Genomic DNA, 26019 nt, shown 5'->3' on the forward strand with positions numbered 1-26019 from the left:
TAAAAATCAAAATCAACAAGCAACTATAAACAAGAGAAACACTACGGGGGAGGGAGAAATGGGAGGGGAGAGGAAGGACTAGGGTCAAAATAAGGGGGGGTGCAATTGTATGGGGAATATAACCAAAATGATAATGCATACATTGTGCATGCGCAAAAATGAAAAATGATTTAAGAATTATATAAAATAAAATATTAATTAAAAAAAGAATAGTAAAGATGTTATAAAAGGATTTGAAAATCCTTAAGTACATTAAAGTTTACTGTACATGCTTGCAAAAAAAAAGTATTATTAATGGCAAGGGAATATTATAATGATAGCCAGGATCCAAAATATATGTAAGCACTTTTGTAATGACTCATTGATAATTTGTCTTACAACTTTCTTAGTGATAAAACTGTTCATAACTTTTGATTACACTAATTAGCTAAATTCTACTCTTTCATACATTGAATGCAATTTTTTCTTGTTTGGCTTTTGCTTAAATTATAAATTATATAGCAAAATATGACCACAGAGGAGACAAGGTTTGACCATAGAGGAGACAAGGTTTTTGTAAGTGTAATTACTATTCATTTTTTATCTTCAAAGAACATGCAAACATCCATTTCATGCTCTGGATCTGCATGGGCACTAAGGATTTTATCATCTCAAATTTATTCAATCATGCAAGCACTGGTGATCCTTGACAACATATTTTAGTTTTGTTAGGCAGGGTTTCCTTCAGAAAACATCAAACTTTAACACTTGAAAATTTTTCCCTATCAAATTCAATTATTCTTCTATATTCTCATATTAGAAATCTTTAACACATTGACATATATTTGGCACTTTAATTACAACTGCACATTTGGTTCTTTATGCTCAGAAAAATCTCTGCTTATAGTTAACAAAAACCAAGCATTTACCTGCACTATTATTTTTACTGTGATTATCACAAAAATTTATGATTCATTTTGTTCCATATGCAGAACCATAAACTTTACCATTAGGTTTTCTCCACAGTGGCAAACTTAAATAATAGAAATAGCTGTTATAATTAGAACACATATGTAAGTCAAGCAATAAATAAGTCATATTATCTAGGAGTTGGACACTTAATAAGGAGTGGGGCTAACTGAATCGTCTTTTCTGGCAAAGTGCATTCTCGATTTTCTAAAGAGCTGGCAAGTACAGAAAGGGAGACACAACCTTTGCTTCATGCTGCCTCCCCATGCTCTTTCAAGCCATCGCACGTATCAAGAATTCTCATGTAGACTTTATTTTTTAAAGATGTCAGTAAGTAGAGAGACATGAAAATAAAAAATGGCCATGACGATTTCTCATTCAGTTCAACAAGAGGCATGATTAGTGAGTGTAACTGGAATAAAAGTCACTGTTCACTCTGTGAGCTGTCAGAGCAGGGCACAAGGCACCTCTCCTAACAGTAACTCTTCCCTGCTGTAGGAAGGAGGGCGATTCACCGTGGAAACCAGAAGAGAGAGGAACTGAGCTAGGAACCCAGGCTGGAATGCCTTTCCAAAAAATAAAGTTCTTTTTAATGATATTTTCTGATCTATAATACCTCAGGAAATAAGATGAAAGGAATACTTTGAACAGTCTAGGTTATTGCTGTTTCTATTATTATTAATAATTCTGATAAAATATGTATTTATTACAATCATATTTCTGTCATACAATGCATAGCAATCAAGGATAACACAATTTATATCATTTATATAGATGAACGTAATCTATAATTCAAAGGTCTCACTTTAGTCATCAGTTGTAGCCCTCATCTTCCAAGTCTTTTAGTCACTAAACACTGTTTTTCCCTTTTGATTTTTAACAGAGGTACTTAGAAACGATGGCAAATCTGCAATTGATTTGGCAGAAAAATGGACATGAACAAGTATTTGAAAAGAAATCAAATCATGAAGCAAAGATAGGCTGTAGAAATTCTTCTTTACACTAATAAGGAATAGGAGTTGTTCATATAAATTGTTGGATTCCAACAAGCTGATAAAGAGTTTTAGGGACAAATGAAAATGGTACTTCCCTTTTAAACCTACTCTGCTACAAAAAACAGGAGAGGGGAATAAACTTTCATTACTAAATTATTTTTATTGGATCTCAAACTTTACTACTTATTTTTTGCGGGGAAAATGAATTTTCTACAATTCATGAAATAATTTAAAGCAACCCATTCCAAATAGAGCAATACACAAATTGAAAGAAATTTTAAGATAAATGAAGAGGAAAGGAGTGACAGATTTGTGACTGTTAAATGATAAATCTTACAGATATGAGAAATGTGACAGGTGGAAGGACAAATAAATGGGTAATAAAAAACCATGAAGTCTGAAAAACAGAGCTAATTACACTTAACTTAAAAATGACCATTTTATTAGGGAAAAAACTAGCAAAAGGGTGTCCTAAGCTCAGCATAGGACAGCTGTGGTGGGGCTTCTGAACAGCTTTGAGGAGGAGGAGGAAGAGAGATACAGGAATTTGGAGGTAGCAAGAGATGGGGTGAGAACTACTGAATGCTGTTAACTCAGGAGACACACTGGCTGGGAGGGAATGGGTAGTCTGTCTACTTCAGTAACTAAAATACACAGCAATTGAGAACACAAAAAAATTTATAAAATTGTTCAAACATACCCTTTCAAGTAATGAAAGTGTTGCTTTTAGGGCACCTTCAGGTCGTCCAAAGGGAAAACAGTATCTTTAAAAACAAAAGAAGGAGTGAAGAGGTCAAATGTTTAATATCCAGGACAGCTGAAAAATTCGTCTATCATTTAGCATTAATGAAAAATAAAGAAAGGTGGTAAAATAGCTTCAAACTGTGGAACCAAGCTTAGCTGAGGTTTCGCCATCAGCTGCATCAACACAAATCAACTGGAAAAAACTTAGCGGCAGCAGTTCACATAAACCCATCACAGAAAAATCTAGTAGTGAGAGTGTAAACTGATGACAAAACTGTTTAAGTTTTGATGCTACAGATACAGAAAGAAAACAGTAACCAACAAAGAAGCTCTAAGATCCAAAGAGTAAAGAAATACTTAAAACTCATTTCCTAAGAGGTTCTTCTTTAAGGCCTGTTGCTATTCAAGCTCTACCAATAAAATGAAATACCACTCCCCGTTCCTCCTAGCTTTTAATGTATGTTTTAAGATGGAAATATATCACAGATACAACTTCTAGGCCAAACAAGGTTCCAGTTCCCCCTTTTCCTGACATTTGTCTCTCAAGGCTCTCCAGCCTCCCCACGCAAAGCACATGAACCTTCTGCAGCTCTTTTGCCTGCAGAGTCATTAATCCAGTATTTCTAGTCCCCGTGTCCCTAACATACACCAGCGACAGGAGGGCAGGTGTTCTGAAGTCAGGGTCAGAAGCTGGGACAGTACGTGGGCCCCTCAGAAGCTCACTGCCACACAGTGGTGACAGGTTTATTGCTTTTACAATGGGGGGTCTCTCTTCAGGTCACTTACCACTTAGTGCAGAATGTCAGGGCAGCTCCTTCCTGCTGGAGCTCCTGGCTTTGTAGAACCAGGTTTAGCTAAGCACCCTCTCAAGACCCCCAGCCCCTACCCAAAATCCAGGGCTACAGGCTGTCTGTCCTTAAGCTGCCACCTTGCTCTGACTAGAAATCTTCAAATAACTTGAAAATCAGTTCAATTCCCTCCCCCTCCATATCAGGGATTTAGCAGACATATTTCCAAAGAGCTAATTTACAATGAATTATTATTTTCACCATAATCTAAACAGATTTCCCTAAAAACTACATGTTTTAAGTTTAACTTATTTTATAAGATAAAATTTTAAAGGAAAAAATTGATTTCTCACAAAGTCACTTAATTTCTATTAGGACTGCGTTTTAGTTTTGTGAAACTTTCATAATTTCAGATAAATGTAAGCAAGTGTCGCACAAACCTAGTCAAAGTTCTCTTTAGAAATGTATTCATTTCATTTGCTGTTAAAATCTCCATCACTTAATCTTGTCTCTGTACCCTATTAGCTTCCCCTTCACACACAAAAAACCACAATCAATTTATTTAGATAAGAGTTCTTCCTGTGCAGTGATGCTTTTTTAGAGCATTAGCAAATTAGTAAAGTAGCTTTAATCATTTTGTATACCATAAACCTTAATCCACATTTAAATAAAACACAAATTGGGTTCTTGTAGTCCCCTCCCCCTGCTTAAATCTTTTCAGTGTATTTGCATAATCCACCCATTGTCTTTCCTATTGTTTATTTCCATTAACCTGTGGGTGACACATTTTATGAATGGAATGTTACTGATCCCCAGATTACATTTAGCATTTCAGGGCTCGGAGGTCCCACTGGGTATGTTCTGAATTAGCATTAGCTGCCCATGATGTGTAAATAATTCAACACATTTACAGGGTACAAGTAATCCTGAATCAATAAAGTACAGAAAATAACTATACAGAAGCTTAATTAATCTTCACAAAACAAGTTTTAAAAGGAAGGAATTGTTTTGTTCTGCCTTTCAGGATAAATATTTTGGGTTTTACCACTTTGCAGCTCTATAATAGAAAAACAAAATGGAAAGCACTCAATTATCAAATAAAATTCAACCAAGTTTAATATCTAATCTTGAATCAACCGAAATGACTCATTTCCCACTTTAGTAAATTAATTTCACAGATAAATTAGCCTGCATAGACCTGTTCTATTATTGTTTCTTTTCCTTACCCACCTTAAAACACAGTATTTATAGTTTTCACTTATATATGCACATAGTTTAAGAGAAAGTATCTTCTAAAAAATTTTATGAAAACCAGAAGTTCTTTGGCAGTTCTCCTGCCTGCCTGTGATAATGCAGGTCTCTCTTTTTCTTCTTTTCCTAATAAACCTGCCCTTTAAAATGTAAAACAAATAAACAAACAAACAAAAACACAAACACCAGAAGTCCTTTATACCAGCTTCAACCAACTTCTTAAGTAATTTCTCTAGAAAAAAAGTGTTTTTAACTTTTAGCTGATTCTCTCTTTAAAGATAACATCTCTAACCTAAATGCTTATATTTCTAATTTATACTTTCCAGTCATAAATATTATCTTACTAACTTTGCATTATAAAAAAAGAGGCAGGAAAGACTTTTAAATAGCTTTATTTAGAGGTGCAAGAGACAATAAAGTGCACATATTTAATGTATATAATTTATAAGTTTTTATATATGATACTGATGAAAGATAAGCTGAGGCCTATTATATTAGATTATATTAAGAAATTTAAGAGTTTACTGGAGTAAGAATCAACTAGAATCAGGCAGCATCCCATCTCGCAGACAGAGAGGAGTTCTGATGAACTGTAGAAGGTGAAAGACTTTTATGCAGAAAGGGAGCAGCAACAGGAAAGCTATATCAAGCAAAAAAGTGAACTTATGGCAAGATTATCTTTCTTTAGGGGATGGCAGGGGTCTAGCAGGCAGACTATCTAACTAATGCTCATCAAGTAATTCTTGATTGATTGGTTTAAGAATCTATTTCCAAGACATGACACTGTAATTAAATGTTGTTTTGGTGACATGGAACTTGGCATGTAATCTTGTTTTTAATAGTATACGTCTGGGAATCCATCACTATCAACAATGTAATGTACATATTCATGGCCCTCCAAAGTTTCCTCTCTATTCCTGGGGCTGGCAATCATAGCCATTTTTATTTTTATTTTCTATTTAAGAAGAATCATACAGCATGTGTCTTTTTAAAGTCTGATTTTGCTCACAGAATAATTATTTCAATTTTCATTCATGGTAGTATTGCGCTTATCAATAATTCATTTCTTGTTATTGTTTGGAGCTACTCCAATACATTGTATATTGTGTTCCTGTTAACAGTCATCTAGCTTGTTTTCGTATTTTGGATATTATGAATAATGCTGGTATGAACAGTTATGTACATATCTTCGTGGGAACATGTACTTTCATTTCTCATTCTACCGATAAGAAGAATGGCTGGGTCATAATGATGGGTGTTTAAATTTTTGAAAATCTACAAACTATTTTACAAAGTGGGTTGAATCATTTTAAATTCAACAGAGTATTCAGAGCTCCAGTTTCACATCCATACCAGTAGGTATTTTTTTTAAAAAAAAATCTATATTAATAGAATACAGTAGCACTCAACTGTCCAGGTTACTATTTTGCATTTGGATATACTGTAATTCCCCACAATTTGTAGTCAATTCCTATAAAATCCTATTGGGATTTTGGCTGAGCTAACTAGTACTGGATCTATAGATAAATTTAGGAGAAACTGACACATTAATATTTAGTCTTCTGACCTAAGAATGCAGTATATTTGTCTTTTTTATAGGTTTTTTAAATTTCTGTGTATGACTTTGTATTTTTCAGTCACACAGGTTTAACATATATTTTGTCAAAGTAAACCACAGTATTTAATAATTTTGTTACTACTGTAAATGGCATTGCATTTTAACTTCAATTTCTGGTCATCTGTTGCTAGTACCTAGAGAGAATTTGACACTTGTATATTTACCTGGGATCATGTAACTATTTTAAACCTACTTATTAGAGGAGCGATATTTTTTGGTATTTTTCATAGAATTTTCTACATAGAATGGCCATGCCATCTAAATAAAGATAATTTTACTTCTTCCTTTCTAGTGTGGATGTCTTACACTACCACCTCACTGCACTAGCTGGAGCAGTTCAATTCTAAATAGAAGTAGTGAGAGTGGATAGCTTGCCTAATTTTGATCCTGAGAGAAAGTACTCAGCCTTTCAGTATTAACTAAGATGTTCACTGTAGGTTTTCTATAGACAGCCTAATAGGTTGAATGTATATCATAGTAATAATTATGTTTTTAGTAAGACTGCTTAGTAATTATATCTGTATCCTCTGTATCATTTTCACTTCTGGCTGGATCGTTCTATTCTCTTCTTTGGTCATATTTTACTACTTCTTGGTATGCCTGGAAATTTTGTTTTCATTTTCATTCCTACTTTTTTTGAGGTCTAACTGACATATAATATTGTATTAGTTTCAAGTGTCCAATACAATGTGATATTTGTAATCCTGTGAAATAATCACCATACTGTCTAGTTATCCCCTGACAGCACACATAATCACATTTTTTTGTGATGAGATGACTAAAATTTACTCTTAGCAACTCTCAAGTATTATTAACTTAGTCAACATGCTGTATATTACATCCCCCATGACTAACTAGAAATTTCTGCCTGGGTGCTAGACATTGTGATGTTATTTTAGAGGTGACTGAATACTTTCCTATCCTTTTAACTTTGTTCTGAAACCTAGGACCCAGTGTGATTCAACTGAATATTGATTTTTAATCCTCATTAGGGGAGATGGTTATGGTAATGTATTCTGAGGCTTTTTCCCCACTGTTGAGTGGGGACACTAACACTCTCCCTGATGCTCATGAACTAAAAGGTATTCCACTTTGGGTAGTGGAAAGTGGAACTAATCTTAGTGCTTTGTTAGCTTTGGTTTTCTCCATCATTCTTTCACCTAGTCTTTTGCCCAATTTTGGATGGTTTCATCATATGTGTATGTGCTGATTTCTACTTGCTGAAGACTCCAGAGAGACCCTCAGCAAATACTTTTAGTTCTCTTCCCTCTCTCTCTTCTTTAGAGCTTTGACTTGAGAACTCTCTATCTTGGGCTCCTTGTACCACCAATTCTGTCTCCTGCTAGGGGGTCTATCAGTTCCACCCAGGTTCCCTCTTCTGGGGTCATGGTTTAGAGACACTCTTACAAAGGGAGGGAACAATGAAAGGGTTTACTTCATTTGTTTCCCATCTCTCAGGAATCACTGTTATTGTCTGTATTTAAGAAGCTTTTTTCCCCATATATTTTCCTACAAAATCATTTCAGGTAGGAGGGTAAATATCACCTTGTTGCTTTATCTTGAACTTAAGCAGCTCTTCATTAAAGTCTACTTTCTTGAACCCTAAATATTATTCCTATCCTTCCCACCTTTTAATACAATCACATCCTTTTGGGGCAGGGGTCTTCTATCTAAATTCAGTATTCACATTATATTAATTATGTAAATGTCCTAGATAACTGACATACAGTATTTACAATATGAGTATTTTTATACTTTGCTCACTGCTTTGTTTATATACTCTGCTTTTATTTTTCATATATACTTAATCTAATGTAACTTTAAACTCTAAAATAACTAATATATCTAATTTATTTTTTTAATTTTCAAAAAAGATTTATTTATTTATTTATTTATTTATACAAGCACTAGGTATAGTCAGTAGTGAGGGAGGGTGAGAGAATCCACCAGAGCCAGAGCGGGGAACAGAACAGGCAGAAGGACCAAAGTACACTGCTGAGGGCAGCAGCGGGCGGCAGGAGAGGTCTGCAGGCCAAGTGGGATCCTCACCCAGCGGTCGGGGATCGAAATGGCGCTGCAGAGGCTGCCGGCAGCCTTGCAGCCCAGCGATCAACCGCTGCGCCACCCGGGAGGCCCCCATATATATATCTAATTTAAATAACTTCAAAATTCTATACCAGGTGGTCAAAATATTTCAGTGTTTTGTAAACTTAATCTACTTGAAGAATTTCTGGATTTCTCTAGTCAGAAACAGTTGGTCTCTAAGTTCAAGGTCATTTTGAGATCGCTATTTAACCAGCACTATGAAGATTCCCTCTCAAGTTGATTTCCTGTTTTAGGCTGTCCCTCTTTATTTTGTTTTGGTGAATTTTTCCCCAGAAAGGAAATTACCTGTTGAGGGTCCACATCTCTAAAAATACTATTCTAGCATTACCCATAAAGGTAATTTTATCATTACCAAAAACCTGGATTTTTCTGGAACAGAATTCTAGGTTGGAAATAATCTTCCTTCAGAATTACAGTCAGTATTGCTCCTCACATCAAGTGAAAGCTTCAGAACATCACCTATTTATTTTCTTCACTGCCTGACACATAGTAGGCACTCAATAACTATTTGACAAGTCATTCTGATTCATTATTCCTTGCATTTCAGGATGTCCTCTTGCATCCCCAAGATTCTGAAAATTCATGAGGACATACCCTGATGAGTATCTATTTTAATCCACTTGTATCTTTTAATTCTGGAACAAATTTCTCTATAGTTTTATTGACAATTTCCTACCTACCTTCAGCCTTAATTGTTTCTAAAATTCCTATTATTTATGATGATGAAATTCCAGGGGGAATTTCTTAATTTTTCTTTTCTTTATACTCTTACTTTCCTACTCCCTACCTCCTACCTCCTACTTATATTCTGGTTTATTTAACTTAATCTTTCCATAGTGTGTGCGCGCGCGCGTGTGTGTGTGTGTGTGTGTGTTCTTTGCATACAACTTCTAAGCACTCCTGTTGTTCTGTGTGGTTTTGTCATTTTTCATTCTCTCATGACATCTTGTTTTGTTTTACTAATTTTCATTCTCTCATGACATCTTGTTTTGTTTTACTGATGCTCTACCTTCTCAAAACTCTCCTAGGATATCAGTAATAGATTTCTACCATCTCCTCACCCCATTTATTTTTTTCTCTACATATAAATTTTTTTTCCAAGATTTTTTTTGTGTTATTTACTTGTTTGGGGCTCTACCTGCCTTATTAAATGTTTTCCTTAAATGTCAGTTGACTTTGGCTGTCTGATCATTTTCAAACACATGCTATTAAAAGCCAGAGTGGAAGCTATATGCCCCTCTGTGGGCAGATGTTGATTATGGTTTTTCTGAAGGGGAATCTGGCTGGGCAATTTGTGGGAGTCTCTATTATCCACAGCTTTAGCTTTTCTCTTTTGGGCTAGTGAGAGTCCCTGGGGAAGACATTTATAATGTACCTGGAAGGTAGAAGCCAGTCTGCCTGCCTGCCAGCATTTTGGAGGCAAGTGTGTGATTTGGAAGAAGACTGTGATTCTCAGATTTCAGCATAAACGTTTATTTAATCTCCCTGCTTCTGGACATAACCCCTAACTCCAGCTGGACCTGATGTTTCCTTCCCTCATTCACCTTAGCTCACCCAGAAACCCTCTAATTTACCCTCTCGGGGGAACAAATCCACCATGCTCTGCCAGGCGAGGAGCAGCAGCCTGGTTGCTGATTTTGAAACGAGATCTGGGGATCTAGTGTGTCGTAAGTAGATTTATGACAAATTGTCCTTTACTCAATTTCTCAAAGGGCTCAAGCCTAGCAATTCCTAAACATTTTGGAGGTTGTATGACATGAGATTGCATCTCTGCTTTCCTCATTGCCAGTCTATATGATTCAGTCTTTCCTGAGAGACTAAATTAGGTACCACTCATCCATCTGACTTGCAAATTTTTCCTCTTTATTTTTATTGTCTTTGGGAGTCATGGCTTCTGGAACATACTACTTTGTTGTTTCAGTTAGGTTTGTGAGGAAGTTAAACCAGAAATGCAGAAAGTCTTCTGTTTTTAAAAATTCCTCATTTATTTTTATTTTGTCTTATTTCATCTTTGTCTTTTAAATTCGCTTCTGGAATTCAGTTGGGCCTAAATAAATTTCTACACACATGTATTACATACATTAATAAGTATACATATATTAATAGTACTGTTGTTAGGTTAGTGTGAGTTAAGTAATTTATGTCATATCTATAGTTCAACATAAGTGACTAAAGAAGATAAATGATAGAATCCCTATGAAGATTTTCATGGGAAATTGAAATTCTTTTCTAAATTTTCCTATGATGGCTGCCTAAAATTTCTTCCTTGCTACTTTAATCCTATTTCCTGTTGTCCAGTCTTCTATGGACTCAGAAAAAAAAATTGTAAAGTTCATACAAACTCTACAAATATAAAAGGGAATATAAAAGTCAATCCAAATGTCTAGACCAGTTGTTTTTAATTCTTGTCCTCACTACATTGAAGAGATAAAAGCTAAAAAGATTGCTGAGGTCATCTTTAAAGAAGTTATTTAAAGAGGATGTGCATATGAGAGAAAAAGAGGGAAAAAAATTCTGGAGAATCTAATGCAATAAATTATGAGAACAATTGCTGAGTCCTTGCCTCCCATTGTGCTGTTGCTGGATGGTAGGTGGGCTCACATACCCTTGGTGGGATGTTTCTGATCAGGTCAATTCAATCCTGGGGGTCCAGGCATTTAATGCCTGGGCTACTCCTGACCCCTGTGTTGGGTTCAGCATTGCAATCATGACTTAAATTGGGGCAAATGAGATATGAGGGGCAGTTTACTAGGCTCTTCTAAGGAAAGTCATCATGATCTTAAGAGAACCAAGAGAGGGAGGCCTCTATCACTTACTTTGAATACTGGCAAGTATAGATGTGAGACCAAGAAATCCTGTGGTCTTGCTGCCAATGGGGGGAAAAGTCATTCTAGCAAGGACAGTCAAGTGAGAATCACAAAGAAAAGGAGTGAGAGTTACTGAAGGTCACCCTCCCTGACCCCTGCAGGTAAGTGAGTATAAACATCTATATATTGTTAAACCAATTTGATGCTGGATTTGTTACTTGTAGATGGAAGCACTGATACAAATAAACACAGGGACTTACACAGTCACTGATAAGATATTCATCGAATGATGACTTCTGACTCAGTAATGTCTGAGAAAGGAAACTAACATGGATTAGCATTGAAAGACATAAATTTAAAGTTCTCCACACAATCTAAGAGACAATAGTCTTAGCAGCAAATGCGGAAACATCCCTGGCAATTACAAAAGCCTTCTTTTGTTCTCTATTTTGTTTACAAACTTAAAAAATAGTCAGCAAAGAATTCAATCTTAGCTCTGTAAGTTGAACGCTGCTGTCTATCTAGATCAGTATTTCCTGACACGAACCTATATGCCTTTCCAGCGGGACAATCTTCAATGTGAGACTGTGCCATGCACTTTTGCTCAAACCCAGCACGGAATCACTCCACCCCCCATATCGCATCTCTGCCTGGTTACTGTGACAACGACAAAAATCCTCGCTCACTTCACTTACCTTCAGGTGATGGTACCAGGCCCAGTTGAAATCACTAATGGAAGGGCCAGATGCTACAGTCCACCCTGTGGGAATTTCTTCCTTCAAAATCATCTCAGAATCACTGGATCTAAGCTTTTCACATTCCAGATAAGGTAATTGAGGCTCAGAGCAGCCATACAGCATTCAAACGGATAAATAACAGGTTTTTTTTTTTTTAAATGGAGAATATTAACTAAGTTTATTTTAATATGGTCACGTGAAACGTATTACAACATAATGGGCATAGTAAAGACACACAGCCCAACGTGGCAACATTCCACTGAGTCCAATGAGAACAGTGTTAGAAATGTCCAAGTATTGGCATATTACATGTTCAATCATTAAGTTCTGTTGAATTATCAATATAAGGGAAAAATAAATATTTTCAGGATTTTATCTGCCACTTGGTATCAATATTTCTTTGAGCAAGGACCATGAAAGGGACTGTGGCTCCCCCTTTGTTTCCCTCACAAAATGCAAATAAAAAGGAGACTTAAGCCACATGTATCCTAACTACCTGATGAATGACAAGAGAAGAGTACAGATGATAAATGCTAAAAGACTTCAGCTTTTCTATTCTTCACTGGAATAATCAAGAAAAGCTCACTGTAAAGGCAGGGTGTGGGAGTCTCTGTACCTGGCAACACAGAGAGAGGGAGAGATAGTCACCAAGCTGGGGACGAGGCTGTGCCAGGATGAGAAGCATACAAGGCAAGTGAGAGACACAGAGCACCGGACAGAGGACGGAAGGGGACCCCAAACATGAGCTGGAAACAGAGTCGTGGGCTGTGCAGAGCAGACTGAGGAAGATGTGGAACATCTCTTGTAAGCAAGGGAGGACAAACTACTATAGTCCTTGAGTAATAGCAGGAAGACATAATAGACAGTTTGAGGGGGACTGGCAGGTTGAGTAAACCAAGGAAAAAAATACTTGTATTAATAAACAAGGCAGATACCTAAAATGGCTTATCTGATTTTCTAAGAGGGAAGAGAGTCGTTCTTTTATTTCCTCAAATCTCTCTTTTTCTTCGATAGAAACAGTTCCAATTCCATCAGGCCTAAAAAAAAAAAAAAATCAGATTTATCAATTTATACTCAAATAACTTTCACTTTTATCTATTTTATATCTTTATATATGTATATATACTATCCTGAAAGTGCAAATGATTAAAAACTATGTATATTTGCTCACAGTACACATATACTTGTGTCTATAGAGGAAATTTGTTGGCACATTATTTGTAGCTATTTGCTTCATATTTTGACCTGGAATGAATAGAAGGGAATTATTTTCTTTTAGATAGCCTTCAAGGTAAAGGATTACAATAAATATTTTCCAGATCTACAGAAAACAATGACTAGTCCTTGAGAATGGCAGTGAAAAGTGTTTTATAGTGGCACCAAACATTTGACCAATTAAATGAATTCCCCTGAATGGAAATACTATAAAAAATACATCAAATACAAGACAAAATGTCTTAACTACTTCTTATCCAAATAAAAATTAAAGCAGTATGACATTAGAGATTTATAAAAAACAGAAAATTCAGGTACATATAGTGGTTTACTGCTTTTTTAAAAAAAATATGTGGGCCTATAAATAAAATATTTGAATGAAAACATAGGAAGAAAGACCTGTTAGGCTTCTTTTTAAGAGATCTATATTTACCCAAATATCCCTATGAAGTCAAGGATTAGGATTTTTAAAATAGCTAGGAAGACAAAAGGGAAATCTGCTTTAAGATGAGGACTGAAAATAAAAATAAAACACACCTAACAGCAGGGATTGGAATTTATTCAATAACAATTTAAGGATCTGGTTATACAGTATCACCTAACATTACAAACATAAATTTTAAATGTTATCTTTGTTAACACATGGAAAAAGACATATTAATATCATTCACTTCAAAATTTCACTATCTATTTCAACAAAATGAGCTTTTGCATTTGGTAATTACCACCAATCATTTATTTTCCTACTAGCCTATTTTTTTAAAGCATATATTTTAAACCAGGCTGTGTATTTATCATTCCAACTTACTGAATTTTTTTTTCCTTTTTTTATTTTTTTTTTATAAATTTTATTTTTATATTCCCCATACAATTGCAACCCCCCCATTCTGACCCCAATCCCTCCCCTCCCGCCCCCCACCCCCAAAAAGTGTCTCTGGTTCATAGTTTTTTGTTGATTTTGATTTTCACTTTCTTATAGTTATTCATTTTCCTGGTCCCTTATTTAAGTTCTCTAGATTCCTGCTATGAGTGAGACCATCCGGTATTTTTCTTTTTCTTTCTGGCTTATTTCGCTGAGCATGATCCCTTCCAGCGCCATCCATGTTGCTGCAAATTGCATGTGTTTATCTTTTTTGAATGCTGAGTAATATTCCATGGTGTATATGTACCACATCTTCTTGATCCAGTCATCTATTTTTGGGCATTTGGGCTGTTTCCAAAGCTTAGCTATTGTAAACAGTGCTGCTATAAACATAGGGGTGCAGGTGTTCTTTGGAATTGCTGTTTCTGTGTCCTTTGGGTAAATACCTAGGAATGGAATTGCTGGATCATATGGAAGCTCTATGTTTAGTAGGTCCAGAAATCTCCACACAGCTCTCCATTGTGGTTGGACCAGTTTGCACTCCCACCAACAGTGCAGAAGAGTTCCTTTTTCTCCACACCCTTGCCAACATTTGTTGTTGCTAGTTTTTTTAATATGTGCCATTCTCACTGGTGTACAACTTACTAAAATTTTAATGTTCATGTTTGGAATGGGTAGAAATGAGGATTATGAAAAACAAAGGGAAATGAATGTGTAAAATAACTTTCCTACTAGGAGTGCAATGGACTATGGTCGTGGACTACGGATATCTGGGGGTGGATGTAGCATGGTTTCAGCACCTGAACAGGGAGATCCTGTGGTTCAAAAACACAAACAATGATACAAACCAATGTTACCTAAGTTAAAAAACTTACCCCAAAGATTTTTACTTGATGCTCCCACCATTTTTTTTAACACATACACATATATGTGTGTAAGTACTTGTGTGTATATGTGTGTATATGTATATGCATGTGTATCTTTGGTATTTGTAAAGCAGCCAATTCAGATAAAAGCAATAAATTTTAAAGTTATATCTGACTCATACTGACATAAAGACCTATTCACATTAAATCCTCATTTAACTTTGAGAATTCCCCACCCCCCAATATACAGTAAATAATTTGTTACTTCAGAAACTCACACAGGGCTGGAATTTATGCTTTGAAAATATTTGTTAAATTTCATTCATAAACATCAATTTCATAGTGAGAACACATCAATTATACTTCACTGGAATGCATTTGGAACATTAACTAGAAAAGCTAATGGCAAAATATTGGTCTTTTAAATAACTTAAAAAGGAGAAAGGCTGAATTATAAATTATAAAGCAATGAACATGAGCTACCCACAAAGTTTCAGTCACGTAAATGGAATTTTTTCACATATTACTTCAAAGTCCATTCCCATTGAGCAAATGATATCCCCAAACCATACTGTAACTTATGAAAAAATACTGACAATGACCACAAAAGTTTAACTGTTGAATTCTCTAAATTAATCTATAAACCTGGGCATTCAGACAAAAAATATAACTACATTATGTTTTACAAATACAGCAATAAAAATGCATACCACTAAGTTGTAGGTGGTTATTTCACTAAATATATCTCTGCAAACTTGATGATACAGAGTAAAGAACTTTATTGTTCTGGTGATTGATATGGTCCTTTAGTTTTACTCTCTCTTTTTTTTTTTTTTAGAGGCATGTTTTATTTATTTATTTATTTGTTTGTTTGTTTGTTTTGTTTATACATGCACTGGGTACAGTCAGAAGCGCGGGAGGGTGAGAGAATTCACCAGAGCCAGAGCGGGGAGCAGAGCAGGCAGAAGGACCGAAGTACACTGTTGAGGGGAACAGCGGGTGGCAGGAGAGGTCTGCGCGCCATGTGGGACCCTCCTCCAGTGGCCGGGGAGCAGCCGGAGATTGAACCGGCGCTGCAGAGGCAGCGGGCAGCTTTGAAACCCAGCGCTCAACCGCTGCGCCACCGGGGAGGCCCATAGTTTTACTCTCTGACAGATGTCACATAATTATATATCTGAGTGATGTCAGTGAGAGAGTAAATTTCACATTAACATCACTGGGGCACTTCACCTATCTGATAGAATGGAGCCAGGGGTCCAGGCGATGAAAAATGAGGAAGGTTAAGTCAAGGAAGCAACACTTGTGTCGACTTCCACTAAGATACTGTCATACACAGGGCAGGGCTGCCATTTTCTTGAGTTCACAATTTGGCAGGAAATACAACAGTTAATATTTTGGACTTGCCCTTATTCACATCCTTATGTTAGTATATATGCCAGACTATGAATTATACATTAACATATGAAGTGGCCTTCTGAATTTGAACTATTGGAAATGAACTGTAACTTTGCTGCAGTTAACATTAAAAGTAAGTTACTTCTAAAATTACTCTTCCTGATAAGCCAAATACTTCTTGTCTCATCAATATCTTTTTTTTTTTTTTTTTTTTATAGAGGCATGTTATTTATTTATTTGTTTGTTTGTTTGTTTTGTTTATACATGCACTGGGTACAGTCAGAAGCGCGGGAGGGTGAGAGAATTCACCAGAGCCAGAGCGGGGAGCAGAGCAGGCAGAAGGACCGAAGCACACTGCTGAGGGGAGCAGCGGGCGGCAGGAGAGGTCTGCGCGCCATGTGGGACCCTCCTCCAGTGGCCGGGGAGCAGCCGGGGATCGAACTGGCGCTGCAGAGGCCGGTTAGCTTCGCAACCCAGCGCTCAACCGCTGCGCCACCGGGGAGGCCCTCATCAATATCTTCTTTGTTGTGGTTGTTATTAAAATATACATAGAACAAAAAAACAACACAGATAATCCAATCAAAATGGGCAAAAGACCCAAATACACATTCTTCTAAAGTAGACGTTCAGATGGGCTAAAGACATGAATAACTGATCAGCATCACTTACTATGAGGGAAATGCAAATCAAAATCATAGTGGATATCACCACATCCTTGTGAGAATGGCCCATATCATAAAGAATGGAAACAACAAATGTTTGTAAGGATGTGGAGGAAAAAAAGGAGCTGTTGGTGGGAATGCAAATTGGTGCAGCCGCTATGGAAAAATAATGAAATAAAGATGGAAATCCCACATGATCCAGCAATACCTATGGTATCTATCAAAGAAAATATAAAAACTCTAATATGAAAAGACTTATGTATACACTGTCCACAATTGCCAAGTCATGGGACCAGCCTAAATACCCTTCAACAGATGAATGGATTAATTGTGGAATATATACTCAATGGAATACTACAGAGATATTAAAGAAGATGAAATAGTGGCTTTTGGGACAAAATGGGTGGCTATAAAGTGATTATATTAAGTGAAATCAAAAAGTGAAAGTGCTTTTTATATATTGGATATCTTATTATGATTACCAATTCCTCCTGTAATGAGTAAACATAAGCTTTGAGAAACATATTTTTAAATAACTCATAAACAAGAGGAACACTGTTACCAATATTTTCTATTATTTTCCATGACTTTTAGGGTAGTTCAGTCAAATTCATTTCTATGAGGGTAAAGGAAATATTCAGACATTGACTAACCTGGATATCTTAGTTTCTCTTGGTTCAACAGTTTGGAGTTGGACACATTTTTTTAGTTTTTTATAAAATAATTATTTCTAAGACCCATGCATTCAATACAAACTAATTTTGACATTTTTAAAAAAAGATTTATTTATGTATGTATACAAGAACTGGGGTATAGGCCAGAGACGTGGGGGTGAGAGGACTCACCAGACAGAATGGGGAACAGAACAGGCAGATTGACTGAAACACACTGTTGAGGGGAGCAGTGGGTGAGTCAGGAGAGGCCTGCTGTGCCGTGTGGGTAGCTCCCTGGCCAGGAAGTGAACTTGTGCTGCAGTGGCTGTGGATAGTTTCATAGGTTGCATCTTAAACCCTTGCGCCACCAGGGAGGTCCTAATTTTGACATGCTTCAAACCCATTTCATCTTGGCAATTTGAGTAAAAAGAACTTATTGGCTGTCAGCATGTTTTCTGGAACCACCTCTCTGGGCATGCTCTCACAGCATGGGGAAAGCAAACCCGTGTGTGTGAGCCGTACAAATTAGAAGCTTCTCATGCTTCACAATCCCATCATGACTTACTACAGCGTCCAAGATGGCTGATAGTAGAAAGCTGTTTACTTTTGGTTAAACAACATCTCCCCAAATCATTTTAGTCAGGGGACCTCCCCACAATTCCCACTTAAAAAAGCATCATTCAGGGCTGATGAACATTTGTTCTATTACTTGATAAAACTAACATCATCTCTGGTTATTTTCTTAGTCAGTTTTATCAGTAGAAGCATCCCCTCGACTTTAGAGTTTGCGTATTGCCTGGGACAGTAAGCTTGTGAGTGGAGGAAATATACCAGGAGTTAACAATGTATAGAAAAGTCTGGTAAACTGATGAGACAGACTCCTGTCACCCTCCCCCTTATACTTGCCCCCCCACCAAACTTATCAGGTAAGGTTGTTTGTCCTGGCAGTTTGGTGTTTAGCGGTAAAAAATATTTTGCAACAATGAGTGGCAAATGATAACCTTCATGGTGCTTTTGAGTCTCGCATAGACTTCTTTTCGCCTGCCCGCTCCTATGAGGAATGTAGGGCTCAGCTTCCTCCAGAGAGTGAGAAGGGGAGAGACACCTGGAGGGAGGTATATCTGAGTTGTCAATTCTGCCTACAGCACAGCAGGTAGAAGTCACTTTGCACTTCGTGTACTTCCCACCAATATCCATTTGTGAAAGGAGTAAAAAGGAGAGGAACACGGCACAAGAATAAGAAATGGCAGAAGATGAGGGGAAAAACAATAATTTCTTATTTTGCTCCCTAACATAATACCTCTTACTTGAAACAAAATGATCTATTATTTGGATGGCCATGTATTACATCACTAATGTGCTGTTACATCCCCTGAAAATTTAAATATAAAGAAGGAATCAATTCTACCCCTATATATTCACAGAGATAGAAGAAACAGATTTTGAGCAAATGTTTTGCAAACAGAAATTTAAAATTATATTTTTCTTTTTCCAAGCAGTCTTCCATCTTACTACTTTATATATTTGACTCTTCTGCTACATTTTTTTTGAGGTTTTTATAGACACTTCTATAGAGAAAGCTGTACTCTGGCTCTATGAAGATAGGTGAGCTTGGGATTTAGTGTCTGTGTTCAAGTCGTGATATGCAGACAGCCCACCCACAGATACCACGTGGTTAACGAGCCTCTCCTAGAAACAAACTAACAAACTTTCTTCTAATATAAATTAAAATCACTGATATAAAACACTTGAAAATTCAAGAGAAATGAAATATCAAGATGATTTTAAAATGAAAGAGAATTAAGGTTGGTATATTTGGGGATATAAACATCAGCCCCTGTCCCACACTTGATAAAAACAGTAAGAGAATGGAAAATAAGGGGCCAAACTTATATATCAACACAAAAATACAAGAAGACTGGTAACAGTGAGGGTATGTGGTACAGGTATGTGGGGGTGTTTGTGTAGCTTTTTGGTTTTGTTAGATTGTATTTATGTAGCAGCTTTATATACCCTGTTCTTAAAACACTTCAGTATGCCAGGAAGCTACATGGAGATCCAAACCAAGACCTCATGCCCTTTTTCTCCCTAACACCACTGGTACCAAGATGCAGTAAGGTTACCCCTGAGGAGCTGCTTTTGCTTCTGTTCACTGCTATCGTGATATTTCCTAACATTTACTGAAAATTCCCTTTGCTCCGCCTCTTCCTCAGTGACTTGTGTATAGTAGGTAAGGTATATCATGCAACATTTCAGAAAATTCCAGAAGCTGTTTGTGAAAAATGCATGGTGTGGAGGGAAAACAGGATAGATACTTCATTAGGTGACCCTGGTAACTATTCCCCAGAGTGCAGACTATCTCCCTAGATCCCTCCAGTGATGGGATCTTGGGTCCTGCTTGGGCTGTGCCTTGGCTACTCCCTTGCTGGGTTCACAATGCTTTCCAGCAACATAAGGCACTAGGACAAAAGGAAGAAAAGGAGACCCCAGAACTTCACCATGGCGCCTCTACATAACACACACAGTAGATGAAGCGAATCACCTCCTCAACACTTTTTCATTCTCACCTCTGCCTCAGACTTGTCCAAAGTATGTTGTATAACAAAGACACTTTGAAGTCCCCCTGTGCCGTGGGTCTTTTCAGAGAACTTCCCCAAAGCTTAACTCATCCCCTCCATGTGCAGTATCACCACCTGTTATTTAAGTGGTAATGCATCATTTACAAAGAGCTTACATGATTCTGTTTGATTTATTCAGGATCCATGCAGACATGCAGCATTGCTCTTATTATTTAAAATAGACAGATGGGAAACTGAGGCTGTCAGGACAACTGCTCAAAAAGAATAACTTAGTGGACGAGCCAAGGCAGGAAGACAAAGGTTGGGCTGTTTGCTCTGTGCTTTTTCCAATAGACCAAGTTTCCCCTCCTACCACCCATTTTCTGTTTTTGTCTGTTTTGTAAGACATAATTATCTTGCTTTAATTTGAATTCAAGGTCAGTGTTAATAGATGATCTTGCTAGGGAAGTCTGACTGAGGCAGATTTGGGGTTGGTCTACAGTTTCTGATAGAATCAAGATAGAACCCCAGCACATGTTTACAAGGCATCCTTGGGCAGCTTCATCTTGACCTTTGAAAATGTGGCTTATAGGGTGAATCTGGCATGACCTCAGGATAACTTGCTATGACATTTGATCTGGTGCCTACTTGTCCCAGAAGTGCCTCTATAGTCACAATTTATGGAACATTTATATTTAATATCTGTAATTTATATATCAAAGACCCAAACTAAGAAGAGGTAATGAAGATTCTTGATAGTTCTATTTGAGGCAATTATCTATGATTTTACTTGAAAAAGGCATCACTGCCTGTAAAATTAGAGGCCGGAAGTGCAAGCATAATTTCTGACATGACAGGTCAGAGGAGAGGAAACCACAGGTCACCTGCAAGGAAGAGGGATCGCACTAGGGTATATTGTGTGACATGATCTGGAGCCCAGAGAAAATGGGGGTTACTTGATGCACAAGTTACAGTCAGGCTGTCCTCCCGGGCCCTGCCCCTGAGGTGGGCACATCCGAGCTGGCCTCTGTCAGGTGTGTGGCGGCTCTAAATCACAAAAGAGTCTATGAACATGCTGGGTATCTTCTATTAAACTGGGACATAAAAGCCATGTTGTGTTGCTATTTAGCTTTTCCACCCTCAGCCTGACTTACAAAGCTAGATGTATAACCACACACATCGACCTAGAACTCTGCCCTCTGATGCTTTGTCTCCAAAAGCCTCTCTTCTCCCTGTCAGTTGTCAGCAGCACCGCGGTGGCGTGAGAGGCTGGGTCATTCACAGCGCGGGGGTGCAGGAGAGTGTGTGTTTCTGTCCTTGACTCACTTTTTTCTTTCTCCCTTTCTTTTCTCTTTTCCTCAGTCTCAGTACCAGCCAGACCTTTTCTGTTTAACTCTATTCTTTTATTCCTGAGACACTCAGAGTGCACTTCAGAGCGGATGTGTTTGCACAGAAGGCACACAGGTAGAGAGCTCAAGCCGGGTAATAAGGTGCTCCCCAGAAAAATTTCAGGTCTGGCGGCACTATTGTCCTTCACTTCAGTCGATCAAAGATAACAAAAGGCGATCTTTTTTTCCTTTTGAATGTTTGACAGAGGTAGTTCAGGTAATGAGCAAAGTGACGCTCTGAATGTGTCCTGACAGATGTAGAAAGGATCATAAAAAGAGACTACGGCAGACACAGCAGAAAAGTGAGACTTGACATTGACAGTGTTTTTAATGGAAGCCTGTACAGACATCAGATGCTGCAGACAAGGATGAGAGGTTCACTAACACAAGGGGAGGTTGCTAAATCCCGAATATTCTATTAGTAAAGAAATTAAGAGCATAATTACCTAGACACATTGAAATATTTCCACTTAGCATGAGGTATTGCAAGCATAACTACCTCTTTTTCCTGCTTTTCCTCCTCTCATGATTTATATCCTTGTGACTAGGTGACAAAGGGAAGAGGATTAGAATAATCACAGTCATCCATGCCGATAAAGTATGTTTTAATTACCTAGTATCTTCACATTCATAGTTTTCCTTTTACACATGAGAATTCTGAATATCAGAAAGGTCACGTGATTTGCCTAACATTGGTTGGTTTGCAACTTTCAGACCCAAGATTTAAAAAGGTGATTTTTTGCCTCCTTTTATTCTTTCATTGTGACAGCATGCCATTTCTGAATGACATCGGCCAGATTCGAAAAATTACACGCAACATCCTTCCTTCTAGCTTATCTTGGGTAAATTCTTCCCTAAACTGAGGTTTGAATTTCTCTAGAACTTATACTTCTTTATTTCCTCAAGCTACATGTGACCTAAATGTGGAATCAGAGACTGATTCAAATTTCTATTCTAAAACACCATCCAGAGATACCCGAATATGTACATATTTTAACCTAGAAAATAGATGTGTGTAGCATTAGCTTTAATATATGCATGAACATATAAACATACCTTAGATTACACTTTACAATGTAATGTACCATTATAAAGAAAACAATAGTTTTACGGAATAAAAGTAACTATGGCAACATACAGATTCGAATCAGGCTGCCTCCCAGGTGGTGGCAGCAGCTTCCAGTTTCCTCAGTAACCTTCCATTGAAATATGTCTTAAACACATGCATTTTGGGGGTGCATCAGCTGAATTTCCTACTTAATATTCTCACTTTATTTTTCTGTGTTGATCATGAGAACAATCTGATCAAATGAAATCCTTTGGGCTTGTCTGTTTCACTGTAACCTACTTATATCCACTTGCATTTCAGAGAGCTGCCAAATCTTGGGGAGCCCCGACCCCTCCCTTTTGCTAACCATTGGTCAGGAGCAATTAAGACAGTCTTGAGTTAAAAAAAAAAAAACAACCCTCAAGATCCCCCTCCCCCAAATTTGCTGAGTGCAGAGTATTTGGGTAACAGGAAAAAGTGACTATAAGCTAAATTCCCAAGGAAGGCTGAGTTCAATATGAGGCAAAATTTTATGAGATTAGGATCCATCTTATTTTATTGGGGGATGAGAAATGGCAACAGTGGCACCTCAATTCAACAAATTTCTAACATGTGCTGAAAGGCATAAGGCACTGTTTGAGGTACACAGAGGCTAACAGGTGAATGAAAACTAGTGTTCACATTAAAAATATGAGCAGCATAGAAGCAGATGCGGAGACGTGTGCATTTAGTATACGGTACATGATGAAATTCACGAGAAAACCACAGATAAGAGGTTTTAAGATTTTTAGACAGAAGTCTTCTTAGAGAATTTTGTAATATCTGCTAAGAACTTGGAAAAAGTGAGCCTCCCCGGTGGCGCAGCGGTTGAGCGCTGGGTTACAAAGCTGCCCACAGCCTCTGCAGCACCATTTTGATTCCCGGACGCAGGCGAGGGTCCTACATGGCGCGCAGACCTCTCCTGCTGCCCGCTGCTCCCCTCAGCAGTGTACTTCGTCACTCTGCCTGTTCTACTCTCCGCTCTGGCTCTGGTGAATTCTGTCACCCTCCCACGCCTCTGACTGTACTTGTATAAATAAATAAATAAATAAATAAATAAATCTTTAAAAAAAAAAAATTGGAAAAAGTTAGAATTATCATTCAGAGCAAAAAAAAAAAGCCCGATTGGGGTAATGTTTATGTGGAGAGTAATACCTGGAGGTAAGACTGGGTGAACAGATGCTTGGAATCTATAATTTAGTAATAAATGAGAATCACTTACATTTTTGAAAAGGTGTATAGAAAAAGCTAATCTGTAATTTTGAATGTGGGTTGTCTGCTAGACTACTATAGAAAGAAAAAAAGGAGCAGAGAGATGAAAAAGATAACTAAGAAAAAATGAAGGGAAGCATTAGGGCAGATGCAACAGAAACTGAGGTATGATAAAGACAGAATACTGACATGAGCAACCAATTTGGTCCAGAGGATGAAAGAAAAAGGTGAATGAAAAATGAATGGACAATTAGTAGAAGTGATAAAAATGTACTTTTTGTTAATTTTATCAATTATTAAGTTAGTGATACAGTTAATGAATTTATTCATGTATTCATCAAATAGTTTACTACTAAACACTTACTTTGTGTCCACAGTATTACTTTTTGCTAGACACTCTGCTTAGGAGTTAAAAGAGGTACAAGGGTTAGTTTAGGGAGATGATGGGCTTAATTTTCTACACAGAGAGGTGATCAGAACATGCAAGTCAGCAATTGTCAAGCGAGATCTGTAGTACAGAGAGTAACTGTGCTGGAATATCTATAGAGACTGAGAGTTGAGGCTGTGGAGAGGGGTAAGATCACTGAGAAAGAAAAATTCTCAGGAAGAAGAGATAAAATTCAAGAATAGATGTGAGAAAACACCACCCAGGACTTGCAAGTCTGAAAGAGCAGGATTAGCAAAAGGCTAGTCAAAAATCAAACAAGAGGAAAGTTAAGCCAGCACATAAGTGGGTGACAAGCAGCATCCCTAGCAGCCCAGACTCGTGGATGATCCACAGCATGAACTTCTCAAGAGAGAAGTAAGCATGGGATGCCCCAGATGAGGTCATCACATGATCTGCTTCAAGAGGCCTCTTTGGCAAGTAGGAACTGGGTCCAGTCAGAGGTATGGAGGAGGGATGACAGAAGTTTGTTTGGGAAGATAAAGAAAACAGTGGAAAGAAGTCAGATTGGGTAACCATACAGTTAACATCTGTTGGAAGAGCCACGTGCCAGGTCCTACTCTACTGGCTTAATATATATATAAGCATTTTAATCCCTAGCACAATATGACTCCTGAGAGAAATACTGTTTTTGATCTTTCTTACAGATCAGAAAGTAGAGACATACCAGGTTAATAAGTTTGCCCTGGGGCCTCCCTGGTGGCACAGTGGTTGAGTGCTGGACTGTGAAGCTGCCCGCAGCCTCTGCAGCGCAGGTTCGATCCCTGGCCGCCGGCGAGGGTCCCACATGGCACGCAGACCTCTCCTGCAGCGCCCGCTGCTCCCCCCAGCAGTGTACTTCGTCAGTCTGCCTGTTCTGCTCCCCGCTCTGGCTCTGGTGGATTCTCTCACCCTCCTGTGCTTCTGACTGTACCCAGTGCTTGTATAAATAAGTGAATAAATCTTTAAAACAAATGAAAAGAAGTTTGCCCTTCCTCTCCTAGTAAGTAGCTTTTATTTAAAGCCAGGAGGTCTGGCCTCAGAACCTCTCCCCTCTGTTATACTGTGATGCTTAGGTGATGTTAGGTTTGTGGGGAGTGGGAGAGATTGATAATGGTCAAAGCAAGGGGATATAGGGTACCTCCTGGGCAGAGGATCCCTGGAAAAGGAGTAAGAGAAGGAAGAGTGACATGAGATTTCAAGCTCAGAGGTACACAGATGTGGGTGCCTGCACATTTTTTGCCCTTTTAGTAAAGTGAGAAAGGAGGTCACTGGCTCAGGGTACTAAATAGGGAGCCCTGATTGTGAAAGGCAGACAGGGGAGCAGGTGGGAGAACCCTCTACATTAACCTCATTATTCATCTTGCTTTATCAATGAAGAGCTTATTTCGCAACAGTAAAGGAAGAATCACTAAGTGTACTCAAATCTATCAACAAACCCTACACAGACATGCATGAGTATTATGACAGGCACACAGAGGACACTGCAGTTGGGCAGACCTCAGTATTAGGTGGTGCATGAGAACTAAAGGAAAAGTTCTCATCTCATAGATATTCTGTCAAGTGCCTTTAATGGCAAAAAGAAATATAAAATACAGTCGACCTAACTCAACAGCATATTGATGTACACTCTTCCTTTGTGTTTTCTTTTGCAAGAAGAGCATGCTATTTAAAATCTGTTACTAGGTGATAATGGGAAAATA

General features: G+C 37.7%; 1 protein-coding gene across 2 annotated transcripts in view; it reads right to left on the minus strand.

Moving 5' to 3' along the window:
- Positions 1-26019, minus strand: part of CADPS2 (calcium dependent secretion activator 2) — a 410328-nt gene that overhangs the window by 92973 nt on the left and 291336 nt on the right. For both annotated transcript variants that reach the window (XM_037512374.1, XM_037512392.2), the window contains exons 14-15: positions 12930-13031; positions 2644-2707 (exon numbers count right to left, since the gene is read on the minus strand). In XM_037512374.1, the coding sequence (XP_037368271.1) occupies positions 2644-2707; positions 12930-13031 (166 nt within the window). The remainder of the gene's footprint in view (positions 1-2643; positions 2708-12929; positions 13032-26019) is intronic.

Source organism: Talpa occidentalis, unplaced genomic scaffold, assembly GCF_014898055.3.
Source record: "Talpa occidentalis isolate TD23 unplaced genomic scaffold, MPIMG_talOcc4v2.1, whole genome shotgun sequence".
Classification (NCBI taxonomy): Eukaryota; Metazoa; Chordata; class Mammalia; order Eulipotyphla; family Talpidae; genus Talpa; species Talpa occidentalis.